We start from the raw sequence: 19,508 nt of genomic DNA, 5'->3' as shown, positions 1-19,508 counted from the left end.
GTAACCAATTTGAATGGATTCTATCATTTATTTTTTCCTCTATATGTTAAGAAAGTATGTAATTATGGGTAGATTATATCATTATATGTTTATTTATTTTGAGTGAAAAGGGGTATATTTATTACGTAACATGCCATTGTTACAGATTCGAAATACGTTTTGCAACCGGTTTTTAGTACAAAACCAGTTAAGTCAAGATTAAATCTCCCACATGGTTTAGAGATTGAATAATAATCAACCCAAATGGCTTAATTGTCCCCGGAAACTTAAGATCATATCGAGAATGATCTAACGGATTAGGATAATCCATCTCGTCTAGGTGAAAAGTTTTGTCTCAAGTGAATCACGTGGTTACAATTACAACAACATTATTGTTAAAACCAAAAATACGTAAGGTAGAAAAAAATGTGAGTTCAAATCCTAGGTGCCAATCAGGCGTGGATTTGTTCATTACCCATCACACTTGAATCAGGAGGGGGAGGTCTTGAAACGGAAAATATCTGTTCCTAGACATTTAACAACTGTTGCATCTTCAAATGTTGGAACGCTTATATGCCTTCCTAAGGTTAGTGCGGATAACCATTCCTAAGTTTGCTAGGAGTCCCTAAAAATGATAAATTCCTTGATAGACTCGCGGTCTCGACTAAAAGCGGGTTCATGTACAACTCTTAGTGTCATATGACCTATAACTCACAGTCTCGATTAAAATCGGTGAACACTATCTAGCTAACCAATAAATTGCAACACAAAATAGACCACAACCGACAATTTTATACGGAGGGTGCACGACAAAGTACCAACTAAAGTTTCTTTTGTGCAAAAACCCCCACAACCACAAGGTTGTTCGGGGAAGAAACTAAGCAGACAGCTGATTGATTTGATTTCCACTAGTGTAAAATTTAATTAACAGTAAGGTTTATTTAAAAAAAATCATAGTGTTGCTTCCAAGCTCCAAAAATTTACAAGGGTAATTCCTCAAAGTGATTGACAGACATCAAAACATGACGCGATTGAAAATCAAAAATTGTCTTCAAATCTTCAAAAGAAAAAAGTGAAAAAGATGTTAACATTATGATGTTTAAAAGAATTTAAAACATGAAAAGAAATGCAAGTTGTTTATCCAGATAGTCAGTTGAGAAAACTGTATTTAGCGGCGACCCACTCTCACCTACGACCTTCCTCATCCATAAGAAAAGTAGGCACTTGTTTATGATCTCTAAAAACTCGTAAAGATAATTAATCGAACTCTCGCATAGCATATCGCCCTTTCTCAGAAGGGGAAGGATGGGATCGGATAATACCATACAGTGAGTCCGATTTCTATACAACTTATAAGTGGATTGCGGATTCTTTTGTTTTTCTTCTTCCTGCAGAGTTGAAATTTGATTTGTCTATAGTTATCTCTAACATGACAAATTACTTGAATATAATAATAATAATTTTTATTTTTCTTAAATTAAATATCTCATTCACAAATTACAGTGCTCCCTTTGTTATTTCATAACAATGTTTGACACCCACCAGGCTGTATATTATTACATAGAAGCAGACCATATACATATATACTCTTGCATCATATAAGTACTAGTAGTAAAATGTTATTATTACGCATATACTCAACAATATGAAGGAAATATCTATAATTAACAGTGATGAATATATGAAAATTATTTTGATGAATTATTAAGATGTGGCAATGCACTGTGGTTCCCAAAATTTGACCAGAGATCTCCTTGGTTCTGGTTTGCAGTAAGCTGGAAGTATTATTAAATGTTCGGCCAGATTTTGTTTCTCCAACTCCTTATAATCTTTCATTCCTCCTTTTGTTGTTGTTGTTATTGAATCCTTAACGAAGAGATTATTACTGTTATTATTATTGTTAATATAGTAATTATTCTTACCGCTGGTTAAGAGATTATTGCTGTTGTTGTTGTAGTAGTAAGTATTTTTGTTGGTGTTGGTCAGTGATTGTTGGTTAAGTGAATCACAAATTCCACCGATTGAGGATGTCTCCTTTCGCCAGCAGTACTCATACCTGTTGAAACATGAACCTTCAACCGCTTCCGCCGCAATAGTTTGTCGTGGTGTTGCAGCTAGTGTTGGTGCTGATAATGGAAGTGGCTGTGGTAGTACTTCATGACCAAGATTAATCACTGGTCTCTCAAATCTGTTACTCTTAGACAATAATGACCAAGTTGTGTTGTTTGTAAGACCTATAAACTTATTTACCGCTGATCTGTGAACATTCATCACTCCAGTTGGCAGCAATTTCGGAAGTACTCTACTAGCACTTGTCATTTCCAACACAATCTTGTCTTCTTCTTCTTCTTCTTCTTCTTCTTCTTCTTCTTCTTCTTCTTCTTCTTCTTCTTCTTCTTCTTCTTCTTCTTCTTCTTCTTCTTCTTCTTCTTCTTCTTCTTCGATTATGGGTTCTTCAATCTCATTATCTGGACTATTATCGAATTCTACTTCCTCATAAGTTTCAAAAACATTTTTTTCATTGTCGTCGAATGATTTGGAATTTGAGATTGGTGAAGCGAAAGTTAGAACAAGACGGCCGTCTTGACGCTGAGAATTGAAGCAGTTTTGAGAAGTAGGAACTGAGACAGCTTCAAGAACTAATCTTCCATCTTTACGGTGAGTTTTCATTTGAAGTTCTCCTACTCCTGGTTTAGAGAGTGATTTCAGTGGGGGTGGGAAAGATCTAGGAGCTACTGATGGTGGTGAAGGTTTCTTACTATAATTCATCACAACTACTTCCTTGATATCAACTTTCACTAGCTCTTGTCTATTGGTTTCTTCTACTACTACTTCTTGAATGGCTTCGTCTTCTTCATTAATCTCTTCATGTTCTTCTTCAGTATCGGAAAGACTGATGTTAGAAGGAGGGTAACCATCAGATCCGGATTCAGAACCTAAGTTTTCAGTACAAATCTCAAGGCTTCTAAGAGATAAACAACTCTTGGATTTTTTGACAAGAGGATGAATATAAGGAGGTGGAAGAGATGATGTTTTTTGAGTTAGAACTGAACTCCAAATATCAAGTTGTCCGGGTTGTTGTTGTTGAGCTGAATCATTCTTTGGATCAACATCTTGATCAGCAACTTTAGAAGACATGTCAACAGCTGAAAGTGTCCTTCTCAATGAATTAGCACTACTTTGGTATTTTGGTTTTTCATCACATCCTAAGGTTCCTAGAATTGATCCAACTCCTTGGCAGGGTTGTTCACTTAGTGACATCTGGTTTACACAAGTAGTAGTAGCACTTGACATCTTAGGGAACTTTCTTTAATTATATCACTCTGCAAAAGAATGAAAATAAAAGCGTTGTTAGTATGAAAAACATACAGATGTAGTACGGAAATAAGAAAACTCTTTAGCGGTGCATGTTATTTTTACCTAAAAGAAAACGTTCTGAAAATACAAATGAAATTATGTGAATAAAATAATTTGTTTACCTGAAACAATGAGGAAGAAACGTTACAAGCAAGCATCCAACAATGAAACTCAAAGCTCAATTCAAATTGAGCTTCAGAATTTTGAGTTTAATGTGATGAATTTGTGGAGTTTGAAGTGATGAAAATTTTGAGATAAATAGACGATTGATGGATAGATAGATGGAGGACTGGAGCTAGTGGTATTTGTAGGTGACGAAAAAGGCCTACGGAAGGAACCATATCCGTCGAGCCCACCTTCCACACCACGCACTATGAAAAGAAAAGGAAAAACATTTATTTTGGCAACATGATTAAATGATCAATATGGAGGAGAGAATAATGTGTGTGGATATTAACAATGGAGAAATATGTTCTTTGAAAGAGTATCTTTTCCTGTGTTATATGAGCATGAAACTATATCTTCCCGTACAAGGTTACCGACTTGCTATGAAAAGATCCAAAATAATTTTTGTATAATATTAATTATGACATTTACCTCAATGGGTCATGTGTTTTAAAAATATTAACCCGCGCTATCACGCCTATATTATTGATAAAAGCCCCTGTTATTGGAACTTATTGTGTGTAGCGTTGAGGAACTTTGCCACTTCTTACCTTACATATTTACCTCTCTTTCTATGAAACCCGGATAAACACTACAAGAAAATCTTCGGATTGCTACACCATATATTGTCATACCTTCAATATAGGTGGTATAAAATCAAATTTCTAGTCACATTATTTTTCAGGTGTAGCTAAAAGCTATAATTTATTGCTACAAAATGAAATTTTTGCCACACAACTTTATCAATAATATGAAAAGAGTGGCAAAAATTTATAATCTCTTATTGCAGCAATAAAGAGTGGGTGCAGTAATAGACTTCATGCTACGTAGATTATCGCGGTACTAGTAGGGATATGCCATAACCATTAGGTGCTACAATAGGTTAAGTTTCTTGTAGTGGAAACCACGAGGTTGAGGATGAGAACGCCCTCTCACTAATATCCATTGAGTCATCCTACCCTCAACCAAAAGGTGGTGATGTTGATTGAAGTAAAATAACAGGCTCACAAGCTAGATCTTTGCTAATGAATTTCTTCATGGATCCAGACGTGGAGATCATGGCATTTAAGAATTTGCTCGAGCAACATTGTATGTTCTGAAAACATGTTTAACGCAACTGTAGCAGTCACTTCAGCGTACAAGTGGTGTGGTGCTATTGATTAGCCCGGATAAATGGTTATGCTCCCGAACTGTCCTCTCTCAAGTGCCATGGGGGTATAACAAACCCCTTCAACGCATTAATAATTCTCATTTAATCCAATAAGATAAACATTTGAAAGGTGATCGATACGGAATGGATCGGCTAAACATTCTATTAGGGAGCCCGGTCTTGACTTCGTACTCCTAATAATGTTTCATGGGCATCTCCTTTGTCAACCGTGTTCTATGGCTATACCAGATTGTGATTCCCTATCAAATTGAGGAGTAACGAATTTAATTGCTCGTACTCTTCATTCCCCCTCGACCAATCAAGTTTTCGCTCAAAATATTATATATTCCAATCAGCTATAGAAAAATGTTTCTTTTTCCTCTATCTTGCATTACATTACTCCAGAGAAATGCATTTGCCAGTCATCATGAGTCAAACCCTAGCCATTGGACCACGCATTATTTTGTGCTGGTGCCTTTCCTAGACATGTATGGCCACTGAGCCTGAGTCAAACTGCAGCCATTGGACAACCGTAGTTGTTAATACAACAAGATCATAAACCCTAATTCAGATTCTAGAATTAAAAATTAGAAACCCTTAATTATGTCGATAATGGGATTCCATTCCATGCTTAAAGTAAGTATGAATTAAGTCCAATCGAAACCAGCACAAACCCACCACCGTTCCATTTATTCGTTAGTGATAGAGGGCTAAATAGATACAAAAAAAAAAATATTGGTGAAAAAGTTTAATGGACGGTGAGATTCTTAATTAGCAAGTAGTATCTAATTCTTAATACTTCATCAAGCAATTTGATTAATAAGAATATGTGTAAGAGAAGTCTTAATACTTCATCTAGCAATTTGATTAATATATGTGTAAGAGAAGAAAACATTCAAGAGAGGGAGCTACAGGTTATGTCATTACTGGATTTTTCTTTTTTTTTTGAAGATAAATGAATAGGAGAAACCAATCATTATGGAAAAAGAAGAGCATAAGTTCCTGGTTTTCCACTGGAGTCTCTTCTTGAGCCTGAGTACCACATATATTGATGGAATGAACGACAATTCTTTCTCGCTTTGATCATTAATAATACATCATGATTGGGACCTTGATCCATGTGTATTTGTATGTTGGTATGTAGTACATACATATAGAGATGTAAAATGTGTCGGCCCAGCACAACTCCGTCCACAAAATCAGGTGCTTAGCATGATATATACGGTATTAGGTTGTGTCAGATATTCAAACATGGTGTGTTGTGTTGTCCTAAGTGGCGTGCTGTGCTGTACCAGAAAAAAAAGTGACGTGCGCGGCTGTGCTTTGCAAGCACACTTATTATATATTTTTTGAAATAAATATGTTTCAGATATTTTAGTTAGTGTATGTTCTATTATAGAAATAAAATATAAAAAACAAGATAATAAAGTTTGTTTTTCGTTTGTTTTTTTTTTTTTTAATACACGAGAATAGGAATTGGTTCCAAGTTAGGGCTTTAAGGGGAAATCGGTGAGTCGTTCTCTGCAAATCGGGAGACCAACTCATTCTCTTTTTTTCGTTTTCAAGCGTTGAATTTAGCGTTCTTCATCATTAATTCAGGTGAAATTCTGACCAAAAATCTCAAATGATTGGTGTTCATTAATTGTTAGTTGGGTATTTCGGTTCTCACTAGGATTTTATCTTAATTTTCATGGAAAAAAATCAAAACTCAGAAATGAATCCATCAATTTTGGATCTTAATAACGTTGTTGAAGAAAGTCCTTCAATAGATCTGGTTAATGGTACTGAAGATAGATGTGCTTTTTGGAAATTTTCGTTGATTGGTCGTCTTGATTTACTTCGAATGAAATTTACTGATGTTGTATCAAATCTGAAATCTCAGTGGAAATTAGTTGGTCAGTGCAAGATTATACCATTGGGAAAAGGTTTTTCACAATCAAACTTGATAATGAGAGAGATCAAAATTACATTAAAGCTGGGAATTGAGAGGTTTTTGATCAAACTTTATGGATTCGTAACTGGATACCAGATTTTCGTCCAGAATTACATAGAACATCTTCTACAATGGTTTGGGTCCATTATCCTGGTCTGAGTTTAGAATATTGGGATGAGCAGACACTTTTTACCATCAGCAAAGCATTGGGAGATCTAGTCAAGGTAGATGAGGCTACACTGAATTTTGAGAATGGATTTTATGCAAGAGTACTTATTAAAATTGATTTAGCAAAGAAAATTCCACACAAACTATGGATTAAAACTAAGTTTGGTGGTTTTATGCAAAATCTATTGCTAACAAAGTTGCGAAAATTTTGTCATCACGGTAAATTGTTGGTCATGAGCAAGCTGAATGTAGAGTGAAGATATTAGCTGAGATAAACAACCAAGAAAATCAAGGTGCTGCAACAACTAATCTTAAGTCAATCTCTCCAGAGCAGACTACTGACAATAGAAAAAATTCAAATGTTGCTACAACACCTCTAATAGCTGCTAAGAAGGAACAAGTAAAGTTTGACATATGTTATACTCCAGTTACAACAATAAGTCAGCACATTACAGTACCTCAAGATCAAAATGTACCTGTTAATCTATCTTCTGGTAGATTTGAAACTTTTAATGCAGTGATTGAAGAGGAAAGAGATATACACTTGAGTGAAGGAATTGGAAATCTTTCTCCAGCAAAAATTCAACAAATTACTGAAGATAATGCAGTGGAGAAAAGTGTCATCAATTTTATCAATGCAAAGATGGTTCAGTATCAGAGGAAAGGGTTCAAACAACTTCTTGGTTTAAGGTAATTCAAAAACCATCATCATCAAATACAAAATCCATTCCAGCAGACCAACAAAAGGAGGTAGCAGCCAAGGTAAAACCTCAGCAAGTTAACAATAAATACAACTTTAGAAAGAATCAAGGAAAAAGAGGTAATAGGGACCTCCATTCCTTAAATTGAAAGTTTTATTTTGGAATATCAGGGGCCTGAGAAGACCTAGGGCTCAAGAGAAATTAAGGTCTTTAATAAATCAATTTCAACCTTCTTTAGTTTTTATAGCAGAACCCAAAGTAATTTGTAATGCATCATTTTGCAATAAGTTGAATTTACCAGGGATGCAGAATATGGTTATCCATAATTCAAGTTTAAATAAAAAAGGGAACATTTGGTTGTTTTGGAATAAACACTTGCCTACACCAATTGTGGTATCCATGTCAAGTCAGATGATAACAATCAACATTGGAGGTAATCTGGTTTCTGGAGTTCATGCACATGTTGGTACAGTGCAAAGAAGATTTTTATGGTCTGAGATGGAAGTGATAAGTGGTTTAAATCTACCTTGGCTTTCTATTTATGACTTTAATGCCATCACAACAGCATGGGAAAAAGCTGGAGGAAGGCCTGCTAATACAAGAAATATGTTTGAGTTCAATACTTTCCTAGACAAATGTGAATTGCAGCAAGCTCCTAAATATGGATGTGAATATACTTGGTCAAATTTTCAGCATGGTGCTAGTAGGATTTTGTGCAATCTTGACAGAGCAGTATTTAATAACTCGTGGCTTCAAAAACATGAAGGGTGGGGATATAAAGTAGGAATGAGAATAGCATCCGATCATTCTCCACTTTTGGGTGGATGTGCTAAATGTCCTAAACCAAAAAATGTTCCACAAAAATTTCAGAAAATTTGGATTGAACATCCTAGCTTTATGGATGTGGTCACTGATTGTTGGTCTGAAAAGGTAGAAGGTGATCCAACATTTGTATTTCAGAGAAAATTAAAAAAGTTAAAGAAGGTGTATATGGAATGGAATTGGAAAGTGTTTGGTAATGTAAATGCGAAAATTAAAGAAGCTGCAAAAGAAGTTCAAGATGCAATGAAGATATCTGATGCTGATCTCCTTAATGAAGAGCTCTTGGACAACTTAGTGAAAGATGAAAACAATTTAAATTCGAAAGAAGTGCAGTTAAGTACAATGATGTAACTTAAAGCTTGAACCAAATGGGTCATAGAAGGGTCTTCCAACACATGCTTTTTTCATACCAATCTTAAATTAAGGCAAGCTAGAAATTTCATTAGCAAATTGGAGAACAGTAATAATGAAATTATCACAGATCAAGGAAAAATTGCAGAAATTCTCATCAATTTTTTTGAGGAAAAATTCAGGTTTAAAGCAGTGGATATTTCAGAATCATTACTTGAAGTAATTCACAAAGCAATAACAGCAGATGATCAAGCTATGTTGGATGCAATTCCATCTAATGAAGAAATAAAGCAGATGGTTTCTCTGGTAGTTTTTACAGAGCATGTTGGCAAATAATTCAAATTGATGTAGTAAATGCAGTGGATTTTTTTTGGAGAAGGAGGTTCATTCCAAAAGGCTTAAATTATAATTTTCCAGTGCTTTTGCCAAATGTTGAAGGTGCAAGATCTCCCCATCAATATAGACCAATTGGTCTCAGCAATGTAAGCTTTAAAATCTTCACCAAAATCATCACAACAAGAATGTCAAGTCTAATGGATAAATTTGTGTCTCCTCAGCAAGTATCGTATATTAAAGGGAGAAATATACAAGACCAAATAGTCCTTGCTTCTGATATGCTCAATGAAATGAAGAAGAAAAGAAGAGGAGGTAACATTGGACTCAAATTAGACATATCCCAAGCTGATGATTCTATGAGCTGGAAATTCCTATTTCAAGTATTAATCAAATATGGTTTCTCAGATACATGGTGTAAATGGTTATGCGCACTCTATTTGAATCTGCAAAAGTCTCAGTTATGATAAATGGTGGACCAAATGGCTTCTTCTCAGTAGGTAGAGGGTTAAGACAAGGAGACCCTCTATTTCCAATACTTTTTGTGCTTATGAAAGATGTACTTAGTAGAAATATATCAAAAATGGTAGCTGGAGGAAAGATAAGTCCAATGGTAATAATGGAATTCATCCTTCTCATATGTTCTTTGTTGATGATGTTTTTATCTTTTGCAATGGAGCAAAGAAAAACATTCACAATCTAATGAAACTTTTAGAAGAATACCAGAAAAGCTCAGGTCAAGTAATAAATAAAAGTAAAATCAATCTCTTTGTGGATGGAACAACTGCAACAAGGATAATGCAAATTAAGGAAATGATGCAGATGGAAGTAAGTACTCTACCTGACAAACACTTAGGAGTAATTTTACGATCTGGCAGAATAAAAATTGAAACCGTATGGCATATAGTGGAACTAATGCAAAAGAAATTGGCTACTTGGAAAGGAAAATTGCTGTCATTTAATGATTGATTAATTATTATAAAGTCAGTACTTTGCAGTGTGCCAATATATAATATGTCAGTCTATAAGTGGCCAAAATCAGCAATCAAAATCTGTGAGAGAATAATCAGAAATTTTTTGTGGTCCGGTGATAGTGAAACTAGAAAATACAAAACTCTTTCATGGAAGAAGGTGTGTTCTCCTTATAGTGAAGGAGGTCTAGGAATACAAAGATTGGAAGTACTGAATAAAGCATTACTGATGAAGATTCTATGGAGAATAATAAACTCTGAAGCCGAATGGGCTCTGTTTATCAAGGCTAAATTTCAAAACAGACAGAATCAATGGAAGAATAACTGGCAATTTTCATCAATTTTGCCAGGTTTAAAATGGGCATGGAATCACTTGAAAGAGAACATAAGATGGTGTATTGGAGATGGGCATAAGATATCTATTTGGTTTGATTCTTGGGTTAGCAATTCTCCCCTTATAGAAGAAGTTGGATACACTGACTATGTTAAGGCTCACATCAATATGAAAGTGTCAGATTTAATTCCTGAAGGAAAATGGAATGTACCTGAGCAGATAAAACAAGTGCTTTCATCTTACACTTTACCTGAAATTGGTATTGGAGATGATAGCTTAATATGGAAATGAGAAATAAAAGTAATTTCACAACTTCCTCTGCAATCAATTTAGTGAGAAACAAAGAACATCCTCTGCATTGCTATAAATACATATGGGAGTCATTCTTATATCCTTCTATAGCAAGCAACATATGAAAAATCATTCAAGGAATATATGTTGATGACTCAGTAATGGTTGAAAGAGGGTATGAATTGGCTTCAAGGTGTTGTATATGTGAAGAAGACCAAGATAATATGCATCATTTATTGTGGGAGTGCAAATTCAGTAAAGAGATTTGGAAATGGATATGTTCTATATTTAAATTCAAAATTCCAAATTCTTTTGAAGAGGTGTGGAGCAATGCAAAAGGTAAAAGTGCTTTCATTAGAGAATGTTGGATTATAGCTTCCTGTGCAATTCTAAAAGAGCTTTGGTTTCAGAAAAAACAAGATGATATTTGAGCAAATTAAGCCTAATACTCAATACTTTAAGGGCAAGATCAAAATCCACAAGTGGAATACTGACATTGATAACCAGTTAATTCTTAATTTTAATCTGGGAACAAGAAGATCTAAATTTAAATGCATTAAATCTTGCTTCTGGATACCACCAAGTACTGGTTTTGTTATGTTTTCCTGTGATGGCGCATCCATTGGGAATCCAGAAGCTGCTGGTTTTTGTGTAGTAATAAGAGATCACTTAAGCTTAAGTCAAGTGTTGGGAGTTATATCTGGAGGAATTGGTATTGCTACTAATCACATTGCAGAAGTATATGCAATCACTTGTGCAGTTGAGTTGGCAGTGGAATGGAAGATGCAGAATGTAATTCTTAACTTAGTTCCAAAACAGTAATATCTGAATTTGCATGCAACAAGACGTCATGGTTTGTAAAATTGAGATGACAGAAGGCAATAAGTAAGATCCATTCAATCAAATTCTGGCACATCTTTAAGGAGATTAATTTTTCTGCTGATACAGCTGCAAAAGGAGACCAAGTTTGGCAGCAGGTTTATGGAAGACCAAGTTTTTTAGCAAGAATAGAACTACCAAATGTTGAGCATTACAGATTTTGCTAGAGATTTTTTCTGAAGCCTATGTAGTTGGCTTTCTCTTTTTCTGATATTTGTCTTGTAATCTTTGAAAAACTCTTTTTCTTATAAATATATAAAATGTGATTCAGAAAGAAAAAAAAATCTATTTTTTTTGTGTGTGTATGTATAGTGTAATATTCTATGCATGATATGACGTGTTTTTTTCACGTGTAGCGTCGTGTTGTGCCACATGTTTACGCGTGTCGTGCTGATGTGCATATCTGTCTTGCACAACACACCACACTAAGCTAACGTCATGTGCGCATGCTGTATCAGGTCACGTGTTGTCCCATAATGTGCCGAGTCACGTGTTATGTCATGCTGTGATCGCATTTTAACGTGCTGGGATAGACCCATCTTTATAAATAAAACTGCACAAATTGGTAGGTTTGACATACTCCCTTGCATTTCAAACAAAATAAGCTTGCTTCATGTATAATTTGTGCATGAAACAAGTCTACCTTTTCAAAAGGGAGGTAGTAGCAATTTTATAGAAAAACACGCCATACTTTTCTCCGTTTGCGATGAAACCATTTTGAGCAATTTTCGTATTGTTTGTATGATCGGTCTATCCGTTCGGACACATGGGAGGCGCTGGCTAATTTTTTCTATGTTTCGTTAAGTAACTTTTCAGTTTAATTGAGTTGCAAAATAACTTCTAAGCACAAAATAAATATATGTTTCGTGAAGGCGAGTTTTTATTTCTAACTTATAAAAATAATATCTTCCGGTGGTCAAAAAGGCTATGAGTTTCGCTGCATGCAGAGTCATCTTTCTCCAAATAGAACAACTAGCGGCACCAAGTCAGTATTAGAATTGACTAGTTAAGGCTTAAGATCATTTACGATGGTTAGCGCACGAATGCTCATAGTGGGCAGGAACAACAGTTAGTTGTCACTATAGGATTTTGCGCTCATAATATTTGCTTCCCACTAGTTTAATCCAAAATTAATGTAATTTGAAAATGAAAGAAAATTAACAAAGTAATTATTCTTCTTTCCATAGGCTAATCGCTAGTGGACGTCAGTGAACCTGCCAAAAATGTTGCAACCAAAAATCAACAAAAGGTTGAGAAACTAAAGAAGAAAAAACAAAAAAATATTCTCCTCCAACAACAATCATCTTTTACAAATTTTAAAACAACTTTAGCATTCTTGGAATAAGAAAAGCATACAATAACAATAATTCAAGAAACATTGTTATCGCTGATAAAGAGTTGATTTTTTAATCATACGATCAAGAAAAGAAAATTCTCTAATGGATTAAATGAAGAATCGATCACCAATAATAAATATGTATGTTGTATATACGAACACGTACCATTAGCTGACAAAAGAGAAACTAGATTTTACCAAGTATATATCGTCTTGGTCCAAGTTGATCGTCGCTTTCGATTATAAGAGCTGCGGCAGCTTAGATTTAGCCTTTCTCGATCGATAATTCGAATAGCATTGGGGCAAAGAATCAATTCTGTTGGAAACAGCCATAGCAGGTTATAATGATATATGAATAGAATATACCAATTGTACCCGGATGAAAACGGTAGCCTAAGCATATTAGTGCAAACTTTATGCTTTGTAGTTTGTAGGGATGCACATGGTTCGGTTTTTGGCAAAACCTAAACCGAAACCAAAGTACTCGGTTTTCCAATGATGAAAACCAATGAAACATATAGCATATTCGGTTTCATTGGTTTCGGTTTCTACTCGGTTTTGTTAAAAACTATACGATTTTTGGTTAACCGAATGATTTATAAATAATAATGTTCCAGTGCTTTATAGTTTACACAAACAATACACCCAGTACTACAAGCGGCAGAAAAGTTTACTGGTAACATATCAGAGGCATAAATGACAGCAAAAAGCTTTAACTCGAATAATCCTTCTAAGAGTCCTAACCATTCATTAACTACAATTCATCAGTGTGAAAAGATTCATTCTGCTATGGTCACTTTAATCGGTTAAGCAATTAGTTTTTGGTTCGGTTTTGAGATAAAACCTAAACCGAAACCAATACTTTTGGTTATCTGAAACTGACAACCATTAATAAACCATAGCAATATTGTTTTAGGTTCGGTTCGGTTTAAAATCTTCGTTTTCGGTTTCGGTTTTCGGTTCTGGTTCGATTTTGTGCAGCCCTAGTAGTTTGTACACACTAAAGACTTGTATTGGGCCCATGATCAAAATAGTCCAAATCGTTCCTCGGTCCTATTTAGTGGGGGAATTTGGAGCGAGCAGCAATAAATTCGGATTTGGAGATTTTCAAAACTCGGTCTAATACTTGGAATCTATTTATTGGAGACTTATATATTGTTGCTCATAACTCATGATTTTTACTTAATTAAAATTAAAATTTTAACACTATCATGTGATTAAGTGTGTAATATTGTTATATTGAGCTTATTTATCATGTATTTAGAGATTTTATATTTGGTAACTCCCATTCGAGTAGTTACAAAAATTTTGTTTTCTGATTTTAGTGCATTCAAGGCAAACCTGGAAAAATCGTTAATTCTTTTTGCCAAAAAATCGGTACAAATCGGTAAAATCGTCCTCCTTAATTGCTAAAAATCAGAAATGTCTTGAAATAAAAAATCGCCTCGGTCATATAACCGGTAGTGATTACTCGACGAGTAATCGGACTTGGAGAGCATTTTGACTACATTGCTTGTGATGAAACATAAATGCACTCTTTTTTTTCCGAAAAGAAAAAGTTTATATTCAAAAAAAAAAAAAAAAAAAAAAAAGAGAAACAAAGCCTAAGGCAGACAGTTACAAAGAAACAAAATCTCAGTATCGCCTTAGTAACTTAGGTTACATATGAATAGAGAGTTCGGTGGTAAATACAAAATTTTATGGATGTAATGGAACTTGGAAGCCACACATCCTTCTTGAAACCAAGTACAATTAGTTATCTTTTCGGTAATTCGAATATAGCAAGCCAAGAAGCACCATAAAAGTTTGAAATAAGCGCTATTAGAGCTAAGATAAAATGTGGTAAAGACTAAAATAGAAAAGATTGCTCAAAACAACAACAAAAACCTAGGAAGTAGAATTAATAAAATAAAACTCATAAAAACTGAAATGTATTTCATATGTCTTATCCAAAAGAATTAAATCCGAGTAATAAGATGTGCAAAACTTAAAAGGGTTCTTTTTTCTTCTTATTACGAGAGAGGGAATCATCAAGGACTTGGCTTTTAATTTGCATTCATGAGTTATTATTACTCAGTTTAAGCAATTTTAGTTATGATGAGTCGCTAAATTACCAAATTGCTAAGCTATATTTGCCTATGTTTTTATTGGCGATTCCATTTAAAACGTAGCGTTGTAAAGATTGCTAAACTAAAACGTGGCTAAAATCTGCGTTTGATTTTCGGACGATAATATTAAATATATTTCTTAATTAATTTGCATACAAAATAACGTTGTTGTGTCCTGCTAGACTAAGCTAAGTGCTGGGTTTGTTGGATTCAAATGCTCATGTGACGGCTAGAATTGTGCTAATGTTGGCACGACCAAATCTACACAATTACAAATACTTTTATAGTAAATGCTCGTATGTTTGTCCCAGTAAATTTGAACATTTATTTCTGTTGATATGGCGGTAAATCAACCCCATAGTTTTTTTATCCAATTTATCTAAGATGATATCACGGTTTTCTTCCTGTTTCTCCACCTTCCATCTCTCTTGTTGATTTTTTTTTATCAACATCACAACCTACTCTGTTGGCATTAAGATTAATTCATATTCTAACATAGCTCGGAATAATCTTTGGTACTACGATATGATAATTATTATTCAAAATTTGAATATCCATGAGCTTATTAATCTTGACCCACGAACAATAACAGTAAGTTTTAATTTTTATTCTTCAGTTATGCCTAGTTAACACCTATTATGCAGTTAGATTCGAGCAGCTAGTTAGCAGCTGGTCGATAGAGATTGTACAAATATCTTTTATATATTCGATCTCAGATCATATCTACACATAGATTAATACCATAGGATATTTCCCTATAGTCTGACAAAGGCCGGTTTTGTGTGCTGGAATCGTATTTCGAAAATGAATTATAAATGTACGTATGCCGTTCTTGATCAATTTTTTATCGAATCTGAATTATTTGGATCCCTAAAACACACGTATGTTTTCTGGTCGAACTTCTCTTTGTACCCCAAATTACTAACTAGGCTTGAAAATAACATAATGGATTCATCGAAGTTAATATACATATACACACACACGAATTAAGTAGCTATGAGAGCCTATCATTTCTAATATAAGATTGACGCGTAAATTATATCTCAACAATTCTGTTGGCAGTAATGATGATAACCATTCATATTATCGTTGAGTTCCATGGACAAGTGATGATCTAAATTATGATCTGAATTACATCAAATCATAAGGAGTAGGATGTATTTAGTCACCGCCTTAAAAAGCTTTAATTTTACAACACATTTACTGGTACATTTTGCTGAAATCTTTACATAAAATGTGATCTCCAACATCCAGATCTGGTCTTAGTTGTATGATTCATGGATTCAAAATAAGTCATCAAGTGGTTTTTCCTTAATTTCAATAATGTTGCAATTTTGGCTAGATAGTCCGTATCATCTTAATATCTTGCTTTCTTAAACGGCCCGGTTCATGCACAAACTCATCATGCCTAGTCTCGTAATCTCATGTATGACCACTCACCACATGCATCTTGAAAAAAAGAAAGACAAAACAATATTACACCGACAACACTCTTATACGGACGGTGGTGGGTTTGTGCACGACAAAGTACCAACTAAAGCTCCTCCTTTGTGCAAAAACCCACAAAGTTGTTGCAATTATCGGTTCTTCACCGCATGTAATTCCTCCACAGACAAAACATGATGTGATTGAAAGTCAAAAGTTGTCTTCAAATCTTTTTACAAAAAAGTCAGTTCGAGGAAATTTTATTTGCAGATGATGTTAAATTACAATACTAAGTTTTGCTGAAAATTAAATATCTCATTCACAAAGACCATATGTAACAATATGTTTAACACCGAAGGCTCTATTAATATTACTATTACATAAACAAAAAAAATACCATATGTAGATATACTCTGCAATTTTGCATCATATCTCATATCAATATGCTCTCTGTAAATATTAAATAATACTAGTAGTAAAAATGTTTTTGATAAATTATTTAAGATGTAGCAATGCAACGAGGTTCCCAAAACACTAAAGTTCTCCTTGGCTCTGGTTTGCAGTAAGCTGGAACTATCAAATGCTCAACAACTTTTTCTCCATTACCATTAATCTGTTTCTCCTCCTTATAATCATGGCCTCCTTTTATGGTTTTTGAATTGTTGTTATTATTGTTGATGTAATAATTATTCTTACTGGTTAAGAGATTATTATTAATATTGTGGTGGTGGCGGTGGTTGTAAGTCTTTTTGGTGTTGGGTAGTGATTGTTGTTGGTTAAGTACATGATGAATTCCACTAACTGGTACCATTGAGGATGTAGTTTCCTTTCGCCAACAGTACTCGTATCTGTTGAAAGTAGGCTCTACCGCTGCAGCAGCGGCCGCAACGGTTTGTTGTTTCGGTATTAATCGTGGTGCCCCTGCAGCTAATATTGGTAGTGATTGTGGTAGTAGTTTTGTTGTTGATGATGACCAGCAAGATGTTAGGTTATTCCTGTTGTTTGTCAGACCTGTAAACTTATTCACCATAAGTGCTGATCTGTGAACATGTATCACTCCAGTTGGCAGTTTTGGAGCCATTTCCAACACAACCCCTTTGTTTTCTTTTTCTTCTTCTTCAGTCTCAATATCATGACTACATTCGAGGTCTACTTCCTCATCAGTTTCGAAAATATCTTCAGATTCTGATTTGGATTCTGCCATAGGGGAAGCGAAAGTTAGAACAAGACGACCGCCTCGCCGTTGAGCATTAAAGCAGTTTGTAGAAGTGGGAACAGAGACAGCTTCAAGAATTAATCTTCCATCTTTACGATGAGTTTTCATTTGAATGCCACCGCCTCCGGGTTTAGAGAGTGATTTAAGTGGGGGTGGGAAATTAGAGAGTGATTTAAGTGGGGGTGGGAAATTAGAGAGTGATTTAAGTGGGGGTGGGAAAAATCTACGAGCTGCTGATGGTGGTGATGAGTACTTCTTAACGTAATTTACAGCTTCTACTTTATACCTATCAACTTTGACTACCTCCGATCTCTCGTCCACTGCAACTACTTGTTCAATTGCTACTTCTTCTTCTTCTTCTTCTTCAGTATCAGAAAGACTAATGTCTGAATGAGGATAACCATCAGAGCCAGATTCAGAACCTAAGTTTTCAGTACAGATCTCAAGGCTTTTAAGAGATAAACAACTCTTGGATTGTTTCACAAGAGGATGAACATATGGAGGTGGAAGAGATGATGGTTTTTGAGTAAGAATTGAACACCAAATATCAACCTGTCCTGGTTGTTGTTGTTGTTGAGAAAGATCATTTTTTTCTTCAACAATATCTTGATCAGCAGCAATTTGTAGTTCATCAGATGAAGCAATCTTTTTTAACGGTGAAACCTCAGACTGAGTACTACTTAACCATTTTTTAGAAGACATGTCAACAGCTGAAAGTGTTCTTCTTATTGAATTATTACTAGTGTTATATTTTGTTTTTTCACATTCGAATCCAAGAATTGATCCAAATCCTTGTACTTGTTGGTTTACACTTGCCATCTTGATTGTAAACTTTTTTTAAGATAGTAAGTATCACTCTGCAAAACATAACAAAAAAATAAAAAAAAATGTTGTTAGCATATGAAGTAAACACCGGAGTGCAGATGTCTCTTTCCCACCTTAATTTCTATCAAAAAAAAAGAAGAAAAAGCGTATTCTGAAAAATATAAATTAAATTAAGGAAAATTGCCTTACCCGAAACAGTGGAGGAACAATACAAGCAAGCATCCAACAGTTAAAATTTAGAGCTCAATTTAAGAATTGAGCTTTAAATTTTTTGAGTTTTCAAGTGATGATGAATCAATCTATGGAGTTTGAAGTGCTGAAATTTTCTGAGATGGATGAAGATTGATAGATTAAGGACGGGAGGAGTGGGTATTTGTAGTGGACGAAAAGGCATATGGGGCATGGAACCTACTCCCCCCACACTCCACCAAGGAACTAAAAGGAAAAGATAAAGCCTTCCTATCGTTACTTGTGATGTTTCCTTCATTCATTTCTTTATTTTTATTCTTCAAAAAAGAAAAAATAATTTAATAAATTAGAATAATAGCAGTAGTAGTACTAAACAGCAAACTGAGAAGCAGCCTGAGAGGAATCCGTTTCAAGGCAACATGATTGGGTGAAGAAACCAACAAAGAAAGAAGAAGAATAATGTATGTGGAAACAATTGAAACGGGCGTCACGTCTGTTTTACATTTGTAGAGTAGAGATGAGTACTGCCAAAGCTCTATCTTCTTAGGAAAAGGATAGTAGTACCCCTGTATGCAAGTTGCATCTGGATTCTAACATAGAGCAATCATCACTTGGGTGCGATTAGAGCATCAAAATTTCTATTCATCTCACGATAGAATTCATGGTCTAAAATCCATTTTCATTTTGGGAATATGATTGCATATGATAGTGAATTCATGGTCTAAAATCTATTTTCATTTTGGGAATAAGTTTGCAGATGATAGTGGGATCTGTGTCAACATACTGAGGAAATCCTTCTCAAAAGGAAAAAATGACTTTGACCGTGGGATTAATAGAATAATAGAGCTAATAAGCAGCCTAATACCCAGCCCGGTTTGTCCATAGTTCTATGTTTAGGTCTTCTTCGTTGAATCACAACTTTGATCTCCCTAATAATATGTACGATGTCATAGTCACTACACCAAAAGTTACTGA

General features: G+C 34.7%; 2 protein-coding genes across 2 annotated transcripts; both read right to left on the bottom strand.

Moving 5' to 3' along the window:
• Positions 1-1,420: 1,420 nt before the first annotated feature.
• On the bottom strand, positions 1,421-3,597 carry LOC113345971 (protein FAF-like, chloroplastic). The gene is made up of 2 exons (XM_026589606.1): positions 3,459-3,597; positions 1,421-3,302 (listed from the first exon to the last, which is right to left on the bottom strand). The coding sequence occupies exon 2, from the start codon at positions 3,271-3,273 to the stop codon at positions 1,684-1,686; it is 1,590 nt and encodes a 529-aa protein (XP_026445391.1). The 5' UTR covers positions 3,274-3,302; positions 3,459-3,597; the 3' UTR covers positions 1,421-1,683.
• A 13,000-nt stretch (positions 3,598-16,597) lies between these two features.
• Positions 16,598-18,824, bottom strand: LOC113345935 (protein FAF-like, chloroplastic). The gene is made up of 2 exons (XM_026589576.1): positions 18,534-18,824; positions 16,598-18,376 (listed from the first exon to the last, which is right to left on the bottom strand). Exon 2 carries the CDS (start codon positions 18,336-18,338, stop codon positions 16,803-16,805), a length of 1,536 nt encoding a protein of 511 aa, XP_026445361.1. The 5' UTR covers positions 18,339-18,376; positions 18,534-18,824; the 3' UTR covers positions 16,598-16,802.
• Between the last annotated feature and the right edge of the window lie 684 nt (positions 18,825-19,508).

This window comes from Papaver somniferum, unplaced genomic scaffold (assembly GCF_003573695.1).
Source record: "Papaver somniferum cultivar HN1 unplaced genomic scaffold, ASM357369v1 unplaced-scaffold_84, whole genome shotgun sequence".
NCBI lineage: Eukaryota > Viridiplantae > Streptophyta > Magnoliopsida > Ranunculales > Papaveraceae > Papaver > Papaver somniferum.
The sequence above is the reverse complement of the archived record's forward strand: the minus strand, read 5'-3'. Positions and strand labels throughout refer to the sequence as shown.

Excerpts from the sequence above, each read along its gene's own strand:
- LOC113345971 (XM_026589606.1), bottom strand. The coding sequence starts at position 3,273 with ATGTCAAGTGCTACTACTACTTGTGTAAACCAGATGTCACTAAGTGAA.
- LOC113345935 (XM_026589576.1), bottom strand. The coding sequence starts at position 18,338 with ATGGCAAGTGTAAACCAACAAGTACAAGGATTTGGATCAATTCTTGGA.